We start from the raw sequence: 15,985 nt of genomic DNA on the forward strand, positions 1-15,985 counted from the left end.
TAATAACTGGCATAAATGGAGAAATAAGCTGCACTTTTCAAGACTGTGGCTGTTATGCCCAGAATGAGGGCCCTGATTAAGCAAAGTATCAAGTCCTAAACTATTTCTGCTAGTTGGCAGCATGAGAAATACTTCTGTAAAATGAGATCTTATGGTTACAGGCAGTGAACAAAGACATTGCAATTTGGAAAGAAGGCTTCAGAGCAGTATTTTTCTCTTTTTATATCCAAATATTTTTATTGAGTGAGGTGAAAACAAAGAAGGTCTTGGGAGAAAAAAAAAATAATTGTAACAATGTAATAGATCTTGGGTACTGTAATATCACCTAAAATAATTGAGTGGCAATTTTTGCTAATACGTACCCCCCCCCCCCAAAAAAAAAAACCAACCAAAAAACAACAAAACCAAAAAACAACAAACAAGTCAGACTGCATTTCTCAGCAAAGTTAGGCTTTGGAAGCCAATTCAGATTTTACATGAATGAAAATGTGAAGGGGTACTATTAGAGGTATTCCATTGCTGCACAGCTGAGTTGACATCAGAATCTGGACTAATGGCTTCAGCTCAAAGCTCTCCTTCTAACTAATGACAGCAGCATTTGACTTTTAATCAGGACAATTTAGGTGTAATATGTCAAAAGAGCTTGCAATTCTTTTCAATAGTTAAGTACATTTGTTTAATACCTGTTTTTTCTTTACAATATAAAAGGATTCCAAGAGGTTTGGTTTTGTTTTCAAATCCAAATATTGCTTAAAATAAGTATTAAAATGTTTTTCTACAGTATTATGAACCTAAATAAAATAACAATTGGCCAGGATAAAGAAAAAGGATATTATATGAATTCCTAATCAAATTAAACTGAAGAGGCTGTCTGCATTGTTCCGTATGAGACAAATTAAGAACTGTGCAATCGTGTTTTAAATTCCCCAGAATTGTAGTATCCTGCAAGGCTTTCTAGCTGTGAAAAAACAGTTAGTCCTGATGCATGTACTGTTCTTTTCAGGGGAATTGGATGAGGTCCTCTATGACCAATTCTCCTTGTTTACACTCTCATACATGGTTTAGCTTTAATGCACTTCATGGTTAAAGGAGAATTAGAAATTCAGCCCAGTCTTCCTTAAATTCTTGCTAGACTTTATGGTAACTTTATCCCTTATTTTTTGTTCAGTTACCTAATACAAAGGATGATTTCACTGTCATTAAAGATCACCCCTTTTCTTCCTGTTTTTATATTCTTCTCACTGTTACTTTTCTTCTCATTGAAGTCTTCTTTCAAGTCGTAATAAACACTCAGAACACTTCATTGAGAAGAATAAGGAGTTAAACATTTTCTATTTCCCTAATCAAGACCCTGTCATTATCATCACCAAAAGGCAGAAAAACAGGTGAAGAATGACAGAATTACATGAAAGGTAAAAAGGACACTGCCAAATTGATTTTGTGATCACAGTCACTTATAGTAATATATTGAATGTTGGCATGGCAATCTAATTGCGCATTACATAATGCTGATGCTCAATTGCTTCAGTCACAATTGAGGAAAACATGAACAGAAATTTGGAAAAGTCTGTGTTATTGTGGAATAATTGATCCAACTCACCAGTATGGCAGTTTTCAATTTAATTTGGTAATTCTGAAATAGAAAGCCACAGGGATTCAATTCTAGACGTAAAAGTAGCTTAGGAAAAAAAAAATCATGTTTTGTAAATGGAGAAAACAAAAGCAGGCTGAATTTTTATTCTATCACTTTTGACAGTATCCTTTTAAAGGGAAGACTAAATTAAATTATAAAGGCCAAATTCTCTTCTCATTCACATCACAATAGATCCACAATAGTCCCAGGAACTTTCATATTAATTTCCATTAAATTGGATCTGCAATATCATAGAGAAAGACTGATTCCTCTTTGGGTCTCTGATAAGCTACTTTCAGAAAACAGTTATGACAAAAGTAAGACATACTTAAGAGCTCAGAACAATATTTGAATTAAGAATGTGTTCAGTAGACACACTTGATTTCTTCCCATATCTCAGATTTCTTATTCTGAAATCTGTATTTCACATAAATGGAGAAGAGCAGGTAGGGAAAATTGATCTGAAGGCTAAATGAAATTTCTCATGCAGTGACCTGCTTGAGGAACAGAAGGAAGGGGAAGAAGGAAGGCTGAGACTGGTGCAATTCAAAGAGCAAAGACACTAAGTGACAGCCCCAAAAAAGTGTCAAAGGTCTTCCAACAGAAGGTATGCCATTCACATCCATCCCACCCTCTGGTGACATCATCTCCCTAGCTGTTTCTGTGTGGTTCACGCTGTTTCTGTACTTGCTGAAATGGTTCCCATTGTTTCACTGTTACTACTGTTATTGTTTTACCTATCCACACTTGTCTCTGCCAGTCTGTTATTCATAATTGCTAGGGCTCCAACCCCACCAGAGAATCCATTTTGCTTTGAATTAGAGCTCATTTGCCTCGGATAGCCATTAGCAGTTTCTGACAGCTGTTTCTGCATGATGGCCAGTGAGACTTTATTGGAAGCCAGGAAGTCTTTCATGGAGATCATCTCGCCTGACAGCCGGCGTCCGTCTGTGTCGCTCTCGTTGACAACATCAGTCTCGATGGAGATGTTTCGCCGGCTGCGCACATTTCCTGGCATTACCACATTCCTCCGTGAACGGAATAATTTTCTTTGGCATTTGTGGCAGCACCTGCAGTCCAACTTCTTTAATATCCAGTTTATGGACTGTTTGATAACAATAGAGATCACATTAAATAAGGAATAGATGCAGCACACCCCCATGAGTATGAAGACAAAATTGCCAAAGCGATAAAGGCCTTGGCTCTCATACTTGATGTTCTGGCTACTGACCAGATCACCGAAGCCAATGGTGCTGAAGGCCACGAAGCAGAAGTAAAGTGAGTCAAAGTAACTCCACCCTTCAATCGGTGTGTACATTGCAGAGGCACAGCAGGAAATGATGAGTGATGCTACACATAAAATCAGCATGACATAGTACACAGAGGGCTTCCAGCCTGCCAGGCTGTCTACCTCAGAGGTCCCTGAGCCCCACTGGCCGTTGTGAGGAAGAACCCCTTTCCTCCTCAGCTGTCTTTCATGGCAGGACTTCATGATGTAGGCTATGACAGTGATCAAGCGCTCCAGGAACAGGTTAAAGAACAAAATGGTCCCTGCACATCCTATAAGGCCGTAAAATATCAGAAAAATTTTGCCTCCAACGGTGGCTGGGGTGGTCATGCCAAACCCTGGAAGACAAAACAAACAGTTGAAAAGAACAGACCTGTAGTTACCATGTTGGCAGTTTTGTCACATGCAAGACTGATGAACTGGCAGCTCAGGTGTGGGAAAAAAACTACGCTCTCCCCAGCTGCTGCCCCTTGGTGCTTGCCCATGTCCCAGCAGTAAGGGGAAGGAAACTAATGCCAACATTTCCTCCAGAATCAGAATGAAACAAAAAGCAGAAGAAAACACACTGGAAAGAAGAGCTTAGTGTAGGTCTGAATTTTGGTCTAGTTGCTAGGCTCACTCCATCCTTCTTTATGCCTTGGATCACTTCCAGGCTTCAGGGTTATTGCACCCACTTCCTTCTCTCTGATGCTGCTCTGCACTGTGGGTCTGACCCAAGGGTGGCTCTTGCCCTGCAGGGGTCTGTCCCCACGAAATCTTTGTAACACTAGGTGAAATATTCCTGAGCCTCATTTAGCTCCCTGCTGTAAGTGCAGGTGGCAGAGCACCCAGCATGTGACCCTGGTGTCTGTCACCCATTATCAGCCCTTTTTAAAATCAGCAGTACTGAAGCTGTACTATTTCTCTGTGTCCCACTACACAGCTCAAGTCTGTGCTAAACTAAACAGCCTAGGCTAAAGCCTACAACACTAATTTTGTTTTGGTTAAAACTTTTGATAAGACAATCTTGCTTTAGTAAGATATTACTAAAGAATAAAAAGCATATCCATGGCATCATTGAGCAATTTGAAGCAATACTCATGATAAATAACTTTGCTGCTCTTTTATTAGGATTAATAAGGGATTACATAACTGATCAATTAAGCCAAAACAATATTGCTGGAAGAAAAGAAAACTCAGATTGAACAAGGGACACAGTTATTTGCTTCCCTCTCTTTGTAATTGTGAGATGCAAATTATGAAATAAAGCCATTAAGCTCTAGGAAATAAAGGAAATCTTATTTGGTGTGATAAGTTTGAGCTTGGAAGACAGACAGCTCCAGCATGAAGAGACCAAGTTTCCAACAGTGCTGAACTGCACTCATCTTCCCTTCACTGGCAACTTGCTACCAGCACAAATTCCTCCCTAGCACTGGCGCTGCCTCACACAGTTAAGTGGCAGCCCTCGCCTTCAGCCCTGGGCACAACCCTCTCTGATCAACAGCCCCAGACAGCCTGAGACACGGGATCTTGAGAACTGCTGCATCTCCGCCTGCATCCATGGCTAAACCTCAGTGTTCAGAGGACCTGCATGACGCCAGCCCCCTCATCAAATTTCTGTGCTAGAGAGGGCTGGACTGAAGCTCTGTGCTGTGGGGAACAGCATGGTAAGACACAAACCGCATAGACAAACTGTTCTTTGTGACAAGAACCTTTTGCCACTGTTCCCCTTGGCACACAAGTATTTCTACTCATTTTCTACCTTCTGCTCCATGACCTGATCCCAGTTTTGATGCTTATTTTCTGTGCAGGATGGCTTATATGCAAGTCATGACCTCCACCCTGTGGACAGACACATAAAAACCAATGGACAAGAGGAACCCCTCTGCAGCTGGTGGGATCTGCCCAAAGCAGCTGGCAGGGAGGAGGTGGGGGCTGCTCCGTCTCTGGACCGCTCTGTTCATTGAAGAAGAGAAGTGAGCGCTGGGCAGAGATGGTCAGTGGGGAGCTTCTGGCATAGGGCGAACAGTGCCAGGGACTGGCATGTATCTCTCACAGCACAGGGAAATGCCCTGGCAAGAGAAATGCAGTTAGGGGTCACACCTCCCATACAACATTACGCCTTGGAGTTGCTTCTTACAGGCCCCTCTGGGGATCCTGCTGCTGATTTGATGGCCAGAGCCTGAGCTCCTCAGATCCGTTTGTTTACTCACTTGGATTCTGTCTCTGAGCTCAGCTGTGTGGGTAAAAACCCACTTTACAAAGGTATCCAAATAGGCATGATGGGAAATGCATGGTGAACTATAAACCCAAAAGGTGCAGAACACTGACCCAGAAAGGCAGCGAGCCTCTAAGTGTGACTGTCTCTTGTGAGCTCCTCCTCTTCAGGAGGGGCACTCTTTTTACCTCCTGGAGTAAATGTAATTTTGCATTCATTTTTCTATTTACAAATCTCAGCATGTAGCAATCAATGCTAACATTTCCACAGAAGCACTGAAACGGAAAACCTGAAAGAAGTATAAAGATATTAATTCAACAAATATTTTCTTTTAAAGACAATTTGTCAAAATTGAGCTATAAGGTTTTAGTCCCAGAAATAATTTCAGTTCTTAAAGTGACTCTTATTTCCATGTACTGGGCCACACTATGCTTGGTTAACTTTAACCATCACTGTGTTACACCTGGGATTATTCTGAGATACTGTATTATAGACTAAGACTTGTTTAACAGTAAGTACATATTTTTCCAGATGGAATCCCGAGGTGTTTGACATATTCATAAATCCAAATAAATTTGGTGAATTGTTTCAGCCAAGAGATGAAGGAGGGCAAAACTGTAAAAGGCCGAAACAACTGAAATGAAATGAAATCTTTTCTTTTGGCATTTTTATGACAAAACTTTGAATTTCAAAATATCTATCACCTTTTGTTAAAAAAAAAATCAGTTTGAAATAAAAAGAATGGAAGAAATAATTGAAAATTCAGAGTTTTAAAAGCTTCATTATCTTGAAGTAGAATGCAATATTTCACTAATAGTCAAATTATTTCTTTAGAAGCTTTGATGAATAGGTTTGTGAAGAAGCTTTTCGTATGTCCAGGTACACGGCTGGTTTTGTGAGAGTTAACTTCCCTCTGCAAAGGCTCTACCACATTTTTGATGCTCCTCACTAATTGTATTCTTGCTTACACATCCCTGTGTGCCTCTATGGAAGACAGACTTACTGGCCTATGGTTCCCAGGAACATCTTTACAGCTTTTTCTACAAACTGTTGCTATACTTGCTATCTTTTCTTCTCCCTGCACCAAAACTGACTTAAGGTTATAAACCACACTTGGTTAAGCAGCAGTTTCATTTTGAGTTCTTTTATAAGTCCTGCATGAAAAAACTCAGTCCTGACAGTTTGAAAGAGATTACTGAAATATGAGAAATAGAGGTGAAACCAACAGTCAAGTACGTAGAAGGCAAATGACCTAGTGTGCAATTACATCATCAGTCTGACCCATACAGCATAACAGTGCAAGAGCAAGAAGTTAAACTGCAGACTGGGAAGCAAATACAAAATGAAATTATGAAGTCATATAAAAGAGGAAATAAAAGCAGTGGCTGACAGGTGGAGATTAATACAAAATTACTTCTTGTCTGAAGAAACAAAACCAGGAAACAATGGCAGGGAAAATGCTACTGAGTTTATTTAGGGTATGGGAGAATGCTGATGAAATTTAGTGAACTTTACGAGTTGGGTGACATTTCTAGAAAAGAGTTATTTCAAGTAGAAACTGAGGTTTTAGTTAATCAAGTGGGAATCAGATCTTGCTGAGTCAGCAAAATTGAATGTTTTTTAAGGTACTGAAAAGTGTTTCAGTTGATTTATTGGATACGTCTGCAGATATGACACTATATTAGCACCATTGATAGATATGCACAACAAATCCTAACTTTACCAGGCCAGCAATGAAGAACACCTTCTTAGTAAAAATTTCAGTTTTCTACTCCAAAATCAGTAAGATACTGATTTGCCTGTGCCCCATAGAATCATAGAATAGTTAGGGTTGGAAAGGACCTCAAGATCATCTGGTTCCAACCCCCCTGCCATGGACAGGGAATGATATACTGACTACTATAAACTGGTCCTGTCTTTCCTAATACTCAGCTGAACTGAGCAACCACATTCCTTGTAGCTTCAATTCTCCTTCAACTATCGTGGTCTGACTTTTTTCATACACTGCTTATGCAAGAATTCATATTTGTTTGCTGAGTATTCCTACTAATTCTGTATTTCTCCGTAGCACAGCTACATTTCCAGAAGTTGGAAGGAATTTAAACTCTAAATAGAGTCACTGGAAGTTTTCTATAGCACTGCATACCTCCTACACAAAACAATTTTGTAGATTTTGTCTTGGCAGCAAAACTTACATTGTGAAGGTTGTTACTGCAAAGTGCTCTAAAATCCACCTCTGGATCCACATTCCAGGAGCATACAGGTTACTTATACAAAAGACAAATTAAAAAGTGCAAACACATCAATAGGATAACATAGTCATGCCTCATGATTCCCAAAGCAAGTCCTGGGTATAACCAAAGAAAAGCAAGCAGCTGTAATTCTTGTCAGTAGTCAGTTTGATAAGAATGACTGAGGTCCAACAGGATGTTCTAAAGCAGAATCCTCTGATACAAGGTAAATATTAAACAACATTAAGTGAATAATTTATTTCAATCTAATAGGAACATGGTTATACTGAAATCTAACAAGAGGAAACAGGCATCAGTTTTCTATGATTAATCTACCCTACATGAAACCCTAGGTTCTCTATTTTCTCTCCTCAATACTTTTATTTATCAACCCCTGAAAATCTGGAAAAGCTGAATTAAAACAAACACCAGGCTCCAAAAACCAGACCTCCAGGACCACATGGCTGTACAGCAGTCCCACAGGCACGTTCTTGCTCTGCCTGTGTCCTCCATCCCCACCACATCCCGTTCCCCAGACACAGCCAAGGAGAACAGCCCAGGGGACTTGGGCCACCCACCCCCTGGCATGTCACACACACAACACACACATTCAGGGAATCCAGCCGCCTACTCCAGGTCAATATTAGGTCATTTCATCTTTTCGTTTGTAAACTACTCCAGTGCTCCCAACTGCAATGTTTCAAATAATGTAGATCCATGCTGGATCACTACTCTCACTCATCTCCCTCTGCCTGTTGACACATGGTTTGGCATGTTCTTCTAGGTTCTGGATGTCCTGACATTCACAGGTTACATTAATTAAACCTTCAGTTTTCATTTCCTGGTATGCTCGACACCACGAAAGAGCATGAGAAACAGTTCATCAATCCCAATTCCTCACGAATGAAGCCTGGAGCACCAAATATGTGTAGGAAGACTAGGACAGACGTACAGATTTTGCAGTTAATTTTTGATAATGATACTGGATCTTTCTATTGTTCTGCAAAATACATCTGTCTTCTGAGAGGTTTCATTTCCTTTTCAATGTGTGCAGCTCACTGCTCCTGCCCTTCCCACAAAGAGGAAGTGGGTAAAAAGAGGGGGGAACACTGTAGCAACAATAATGAATCATATGTTAGAAATATAAATATCATCATGAAACAGCTCTCCAGTTTAGCCTACGGTCAGAGCTCTTTATCTGTGATGTTGTGTCTGTATTCCTAACGCATTTTCTGTTTACTTGATTAACTCTTTTCCTTGTTTTTCTCTATCAATCAGCTCTACTTCAGTTATGACTCACTGGGGAAATGATGAATTTCACTAGTGGAACAGTCACCAGCAAATGATTGAGGATCATGCCAGGTGTGAACCAAGCTAAATAAGACCAAGACTTTGAACTACAGTGAAAGATTATCAAGAAAATGCTCATTAGGAAAACAAAATATAGACAGTTTTAGACACCTGCAAAGATGCTGACCTGCCTTCCTTGAGACACATTCTGCATTGAACTATCAATGTAAGGATATTTTGTGCTTCTAAGGAGAGGCAGAAGAAATAACTCTAAGAGACTTCAAAGAACTCTGAGTAGTTTGAAAGACTTTACTGAGAAAATGTCCTGTACCGCACACTGTTCCTACAGTGTGCAGACACTAATAATTTGTCAAAATCCACTTCTGCCGTAATAGCCTACTCAGGTGCTGTCTGAGCAGAATAAGTAGTCCTAGCAAAACTCTTAGTTCTGCTGGAGTAATTGTCACCCATAGGAACTCTTCTAGGAGTAGCTAAAGCGCTCTCAAATGATGCCACATCACTCCCCTTATGACATTCCTGTGTCAGCAAGCTTGTAATTGAGTTCTGCTCTAGAAAGGAACGAAGACATTAAGTCCTTTGTCCCAGGAAGAGAAGAAAAAGACATATTTCTGTGGAACTCTGTGTGAGAAAACACATCCATGGAAGCAGGCACGGTGCTGTACCTGACAGCAGTAAACTTGGACTTAGGTCTGATTTCTGATACGAAAAATAATGTCTACTGGGGTTCATTTTGCTAAGTGTATGCAGAAAATCACACACAATCACACATGCATGTACACATCTCTGGTTCCTGTCAGTGGAAACTCAGCATTTGAGTATCTGTGTGGCTGGCTGGTGAGACATACGTCCATATGTGTTGTCACAACCATCTTGACCTTCTTTCTGAAAAGGAGTGGAGAATGAGCTAGCCATGTACTGAAACTCTCCTTTACTGCAACAGTTACTTGACACAATAATATTTTATTTGGGACAGCCTGATGTGTGGTAGCATTTATTTCATTGGTAACACTGTTTTCTTGTGTAGATGGCTATGTGGTGGAGAGCCTTTGGTGGAGTACACTCAACCTGCCCAGGAAGGGGGGGATGTATGGCTATTACAGAGCTTCCTTGTGCTACATGCTCTTCTGTTCCCAGATGTGCCTGCCTGAAGGAGCTCTGTACCTCCTTCCCAGGCATCCCAAGCACCCTGGGAAGTAAAAAATAGAGCTGGAAATGCCTCCAGGGGTATCAGAGCTGAGTTGTATCAGCAGATACACAGCTATGCTGAGTGACTGGCTGCTTGGTGATCTGGGACCCTGCCTTGAGTGATGCTGCTGCTGCTTCCTTCTGAGCACGTCTGCACCTGCAGTGTCGTGCTCAGGCTGAGAAAGATGTAACCTCCTGTAGAGCTCCTGGCATGGTTAAGTTCATTCCTAAAGGGCAGTACTGATGCTGAAACTAATGAACTAATGATATCAGATGTTTTGATGTACCAATATAGTTACCCAGGTACAACCTACACTTTCTCATATATATTGAGATTTCTTTTCCCTCTCTAATTTATTTGGGGAGACATCAAACCTGGCAGACAGGACTCTTGCTGCTGTTTCAATAAAGCCAAAGGACAAGAGGGACATACTGCTTCAAGAACTGCACAAGTCCTGTGCTCATTCTGGGCCATCAGGGAGATGTAGGACTTGTGTAAAAGGTTGTGCATAACATTTCTTTGCCTCTGACAAGAGCCTTCTGTAAGCCCAGTCTTGCAACATGGATGTATGCTAGTGTCATGCTGAGCATGTGAATGGAAATTTGAGAGTGGAAAAAACAAAATCTTAGGCTTTGGTTTGGTTTGGAGAGCGTAAGAAAAGCTGGTTTTGTGTTGCTGTATGTGAGGCTATGTCTGTATTTAACACAGTGAAGTGCAGCTGTCAGTGAGTAACTGTTCAAACCTGTCTGGAGAGCTGGGTACCTGTCACTGCCTTTCTCTCATTTCACATACACAAACTGCATGCTCTGCCTTGAACAGAAACCTAACTTAAAAAAAGCTTCCAATGCTAAGAAATCTAAAAAAATTAAAAAAAATGTAAAAAAAAAGAGGAACAACTTTGGATGAAAAATATAACAAAAATTCAATTTTAATAGACATCTTTATAGCTTTGTTGATATCTCTGTTACAATGTCTGTATAGCCCTTAAATAATACATGACCCTTTGGGGGAGAAAATCTCTGTAATTTTCATTGCTGTAAGTTTTCACATAGTATAATTTATGGAAGCCTTGCCATTCTGCTTTATATAGTTAAGGTTATATTTTATTTAAGATTCATTCCAGGTTTTGTGTAAGAAACATATGCAGCCTTGTTACAGCTCCTGTGCTATCATAAATTCCATGTATAAATATTTTACACCTACCTTCTGCTTTCCCTTTATAATTTTTTTGTAGTTTTTGAAGCCTGAGGTGCTATGCTCCGTGCCTTTCCACCATCCCTAGATAAATTTGTAAGTCTGTACACCTTTTGTGTTACTATGGGGAAGAACAGGGCTCAAACACTCAGTTTCGAAAAGACATTATTATTTTCAAACCTTTTTGCGACTTGTTGAACAGTCATTTAAAGGTTTGGGTAGGTTTTATTTAGTCTTAAAAGATAGAAACATTTATCTAATGAAATAATCTGAATGTTATTAAAGCATTTGCATTTAATATTTGATTAAATATCGATTTTAATATGTCATATGAAGAGGTACTTGAGCCCTATATATGGGTGCAACACCACATCTGGTCCAGCCTGAACACCCATCAAAGACATCCATCAATAGTTTGGCTGGCTCTAAAAGGCAGACTAACATCAGTCGCTCTGAGGGAGCTGCAGGAGTAGAGTGCTTGATTACATCTATACTACCACTTCCCAGCCCTTGGGAAGGAGGTAAGGGTTCAGTCCCTGTGGCCATTTGCAAATGTGCTGCTGGCACCAGCTTTCACCTCTCTCTTCCATAAAAACACTCAGATGGTGACACCAAGCAGCTTTGATGGGTGTAAACTTGGCCCAAAGACAATCTGAAACCCTGTGCCAAAGTGTGCTTAGCAGCTGATACCTTGGTATGGCTAATAATGACAACTGTTGGTTCTGTGGACAAGTGGCATCAACTACAATTTAACAAGTGAAGAAGTTTGTGCTCCTCTTTCCCTGTCTCAGGTCTCTGGCAGAGGCTACAGCCCTAGAGGCCACTGTCTGAGTCTATTTGGAACTGGCTTTTTGCTATTTCTTTTGGAAGAAATGGAAGCCCTATATTTTACAATAAAAAAATAAAGGTCTATTTGATGCCTATGTAAAAGAAGGATGCTAAAGCAGTAGCATTTCTCTTGTTCAAACTAAGTTAAAAATAATAAGATTGATACGTGCTGGAGGGATGCCCAGCCTGTGTCTCAAGGGGAGGGTGTACCTATCCATCCAGCCCAACTGCAGCAAAACCCAGAGACTCATCTTACCCTGCCATTAACCCAGCACATCACCCCTTTCCGCAGGGTGGGCACCACATGCCTCCCAGAGCTTGGCAAAACTGCCATAAACAGGTGTGACACAAGTTCAACCACAGCAAAGTGTCCGACACCCCCTGTGTGTCAGCAGATTGCTAAACACTAGCTGTTTTTTCCTAAACTATAATCACTGCAATATCATAAACTCCAAGCTACAGGCAAATTTATCACAGGTACAATGAGGAAATATGGTAGAATGAACTGATCCTTTCCACAGTTAAAAAAAGCCATGACTGAGGAGGCATTGTATGCAATACAGTAAAGAAATGAGTAGCATCACCAGCTCCATTCCTGTTAAAACAACCACCATAAAAATAAATCAAAATTTTAATCACAAGAGAAATCTTTTCAGTTTAAAGCCAAAGGCATATACTTTTAAATTTAAGGTGACTGAGAAACACAGTAACAGCCTAAGTTGCACTGTATGTTTGGTTAACATTTAGCACCAAAAAAGAGTCTCTGTAAAGACATATTTATAGGAAAAAAAATGCTTTAAAATACTGGCCTTCTTTTACTGATCCCAGAAGAGTATGTTCAGAAGACAGGTATATACTGCATACTCTGTATATACAAAGTGTTTGTGATGTGTGAAGAATCAAAACCAGACCTAAAGATCTTGAAGTATGACTGAAACAAGGGATTTAAAAATATTTGTCTCAGTTCCTTACAGCAGAAGGCACTTAAGAGAACATACATTTATTCATTTACATGCAAAACTGAAAAATGTATCTAATTATATCTGTGCCATATAAGCATGTGTGTATATGATGAATACACACACATACATGTATATAAGCCTTTCTTTCTGTTGAATAGTCTACCTTACTAACAATAAGCAGTAACTTCCAGCCATAAATCATCTTGGCAGGATAATACCTTGTCTGAATTGTGAATGTCATGAACACTGTTTGAGGGTTTGCTTTCAGTCAGTCAGTCTGTGTAAACATGATCACTTCAGCCATTAAGGAACAGGAACATAATGTTGTGTACTGATTAAGCTATAGGTTCATCTACACTAAAATTTTCCTTTTAGGCAGTATAAATCTGCCTCTGTTTTAAGAGTTGTCAAAGGTTGCTTTAGATTTGCTTGTTGTGAATTTTATCCTTGGCATATACAGCTTTCCTCTGGAGCAAAACTTTAGGGTTCCTTCTCATTAGGGGTAAATCTATGGGAAGAAAGGCAGTTTTTTCATTTCCTCCAGTGGAAAAGAGTAAGTGAGAAAATGTGTCTATCTGAATCCTCTTGGTACCATGAGCCTGGGGAAACGCTGTTAGCATTTTAGGGAAGGAGTTTCTTTACAATGAAAGCTCTTCCCTAGCTTTAAATACCAACACAATCAGAGCAATTTTATGCAAGTGTCACTTACGGTTCAACTAATGCAGAAGCCCAGAATTACAGGCTGTAAGGAAGCTAGACACGATAAGGAAAACTGGGTTTTGGTACCATGATGGAACGTGTAATGTGTGCATGTGTGTAACGTGTGCATGTGTGTTTGTGTGTGATTACCTTTTCCTAACCAGTTTCATGCCTTATCTTGATGGCAGAGAGGAAGGTTGGAAGCCATCACTACCAGAACCACCACATGGCAAGGGCCTCACCACTGCTACCTCACTGCTGTGGGAAACCTCACCAGAAAATTAGGTTAGCCTGATGCTTGGGTACATCAAACTGAAGGACAGATCAAAGGAGTACAGCATAAAAGGCAGCATAAACACAGCTTTAGTTCCTTGGAGGCTAACAGACAGCCCTAAAATGCTAAGAATAAAGACAAAAATTTCACAGCTCCCAAGCAGGTGCTGCAGGGACTGCAAATGTAAAGCAAGGGCCATGAGTATACACTGCATAGAAAAGGCTGTTGGTATGGTGTGTAGTGAGGTTTTTCAACCAGTCTTTATAAAAACTGAAGCAAATATTAACACTGTGATTAAAATGATAAAAACTGGCAGACAATGCTTACAGCAAACATCAGAGATGTCAGTAAATATCACTGCAGAAGTGGTGATGGAGAACTGACAATTCTGTGAGTGCTTGCAATAATGAACTTGAACACCTGTTTTATCACCCTATCCATTAATCTGTGTCTCAAAAGCTGGGAGTTATGAAGGGGGCAAAGGAGACCTCTCACACTTTTTGACAATTTGAAAGCAAAAGCTTATTCTAGGAGGGCTGACAGATGGACACTTGGAGATAAAACTTGAATTTGTGAAGTAATCATAGAATCACAGAACAGTTTGGGTTGGAAGGGACCTTTAAAGATCATCCTGTCCAACCCCCTTGATACGAGCAGGATCCTCTTTCACTAGATCATGTTGCTCAACCTGAATAATGGCAGGCTACTGCAAAGAACACATCACTGACAAAAGTGTTACTGCCATTTGTGTTACAGGTGCAAAAATGTCAAGACAACCTTAGGACACCATAGAGAAGAAAGAAAAACAACAACAACAAAATCAAGTAAGTTTGACAGAAATAGAGAGCACAATGAATTTTGGCTTAGAGAAAAGAGTAATCCATTGTCAAAACAATGTGCTGGCTTCTATCCACACGATGACAAGGTGCGTAGCTTTGTTTATGAAATGTCTGGCTTTTTCAAAAGGCAAGTACTTGCTAAGTTCCCAGCTCATGGATGTCTTAACTGTAATGCAGGTGTCTCTTTCTGTGGTCAGAGATGCTCTTTTAATGACAGGTGTAGTGGCATATGTCTAAGACAAGCCCATGTTCAGTGACTAAGCCTACTCATACGATTTTGCAGATCCAAACAGTTATATAAAAAAGGATCAATATGTAAAATAGGACAGGGAGGTTCACACTCCACTACTCCAAATCTTCAAATCCTCCATAGCAACTTTGGCTTGCTGGCAAAGTATTGTGCCATTACAAATGTTAAAAAAATCACAACACAATACCTACTGCGAGGATTGATTCTCTTCTTACCTATCTGGATGATGACCAATCCTGTTCTCTTTTGCATCAAGCATACTCAAAATCTCTGTATCAGCTGCCTTACCCACACAAATAATAACACAACAAGCATGCAGAGGAGGTTAGAATTGAACGACATGATAACAAATTGTTACAGAGTGGTCAAAAGCTACAACACTGGTCATTTTCTAATATAACTGGACAAGTGATGTACTGAGCGCATCCCAAAATCAGAGGATGGCTGAGGTGAGACTGGCCAGTCCACCTGCCCTGCTTGGAACAGGGCCTGCCATGCAGAGCAGGTGTCCAGTAGGACAGGAATTCATCTAGAGGATAGATGGGATGACAGGTTTTTCAGTCAGATATTTATTATGCTTCCATGATGTCTGGAAAGGAGACGTTCATACACACAAAGATAAAAATGAAGTGAATCCTTTTGGAAGAGACATGGTGAAACTGTTTGCGAAACACTTTTGATTAAAAGTTAAATGCCCAAACGCCTTTGAGACCCACAGAAACTCTTTTATTTGCTTTCTCTCTGCTTTCTGAGGTTTCTCTCTTCAAGTGCGTTAAATGAATTAACAGCTGCTGTTTGTGAGCAAGTACTGCACTGCTGCTGGAAAAATTAGCCATTTCAGTGGGGCTCTCACCTCTGCCCACCGGTATCTGGCCCAACAAAGGAGATGCCTCCTGGAATTCAGAAGTGAGTTCTTCTCCGAGAGATTACTTGAAGAGATGACAATCACTTAGTTGAAATCATATGACTGAAAAATATAAGAATAAAAACTTTTGGGAGAAATGCCTGGCTGAACTTTAAAGAGACTGCATGGACTCTGGAGTGCAACATACGGACTCTACTGAAGTCTGAAAGATCAAACCTGGGGCTATGT

General features: G+C 40.3%; 1 protein-coding gene across 2 annotated transcripts in view; it reads right to left on the reverse strand.

The window, feature by feature from the left end:
• Positions 1 to 209: 209 nt before the first annotated feature.
• Positions 210 to 15,985, reverse strand: part of KCNK13 (potassium two pore domain channel subfamily K member 13) — a 63,454-nt gene continuing 47,678 nt past the window's right edge. The window contains exons 2-3 of one of the 2 annotated variants that reach the window (XM_065685854.1): positions 2,865 to 3,259; positions 210 to 2,738 (exon numbers count right to left, since the gene is read on the reverse strand). In XM_065685854.1, coding sequence (XP_065541926.1) covers positions 2,367 to 2,738; positions 2,865 to 3,259 — 767 coding nt within the window. In that variant the 3' untranslated portion in view covers positions 210 to 2,366. Of the gene's footprint in view, positions 3,260 to 15,985 lie in introns of both variants that reach the window. The other variant, XM_065685853.1, reaches the window with a different exon arrangement.

This window comes from Lathamus discolor, chromosome 6 (genome assembly GCF_037157495.1).
Source record: "Lathamus discolor isolate bLatDis1 chromosome 6, bLatDis1.hap1, whole genome shotgun sequence".
In the NCBI taxonomy this organism is placed as follows: Eukaryota; Metazoa; Chordata; class Aves; order Psittaciformes; family Psittacidae; genus Lathamus; species Lathamus discolor.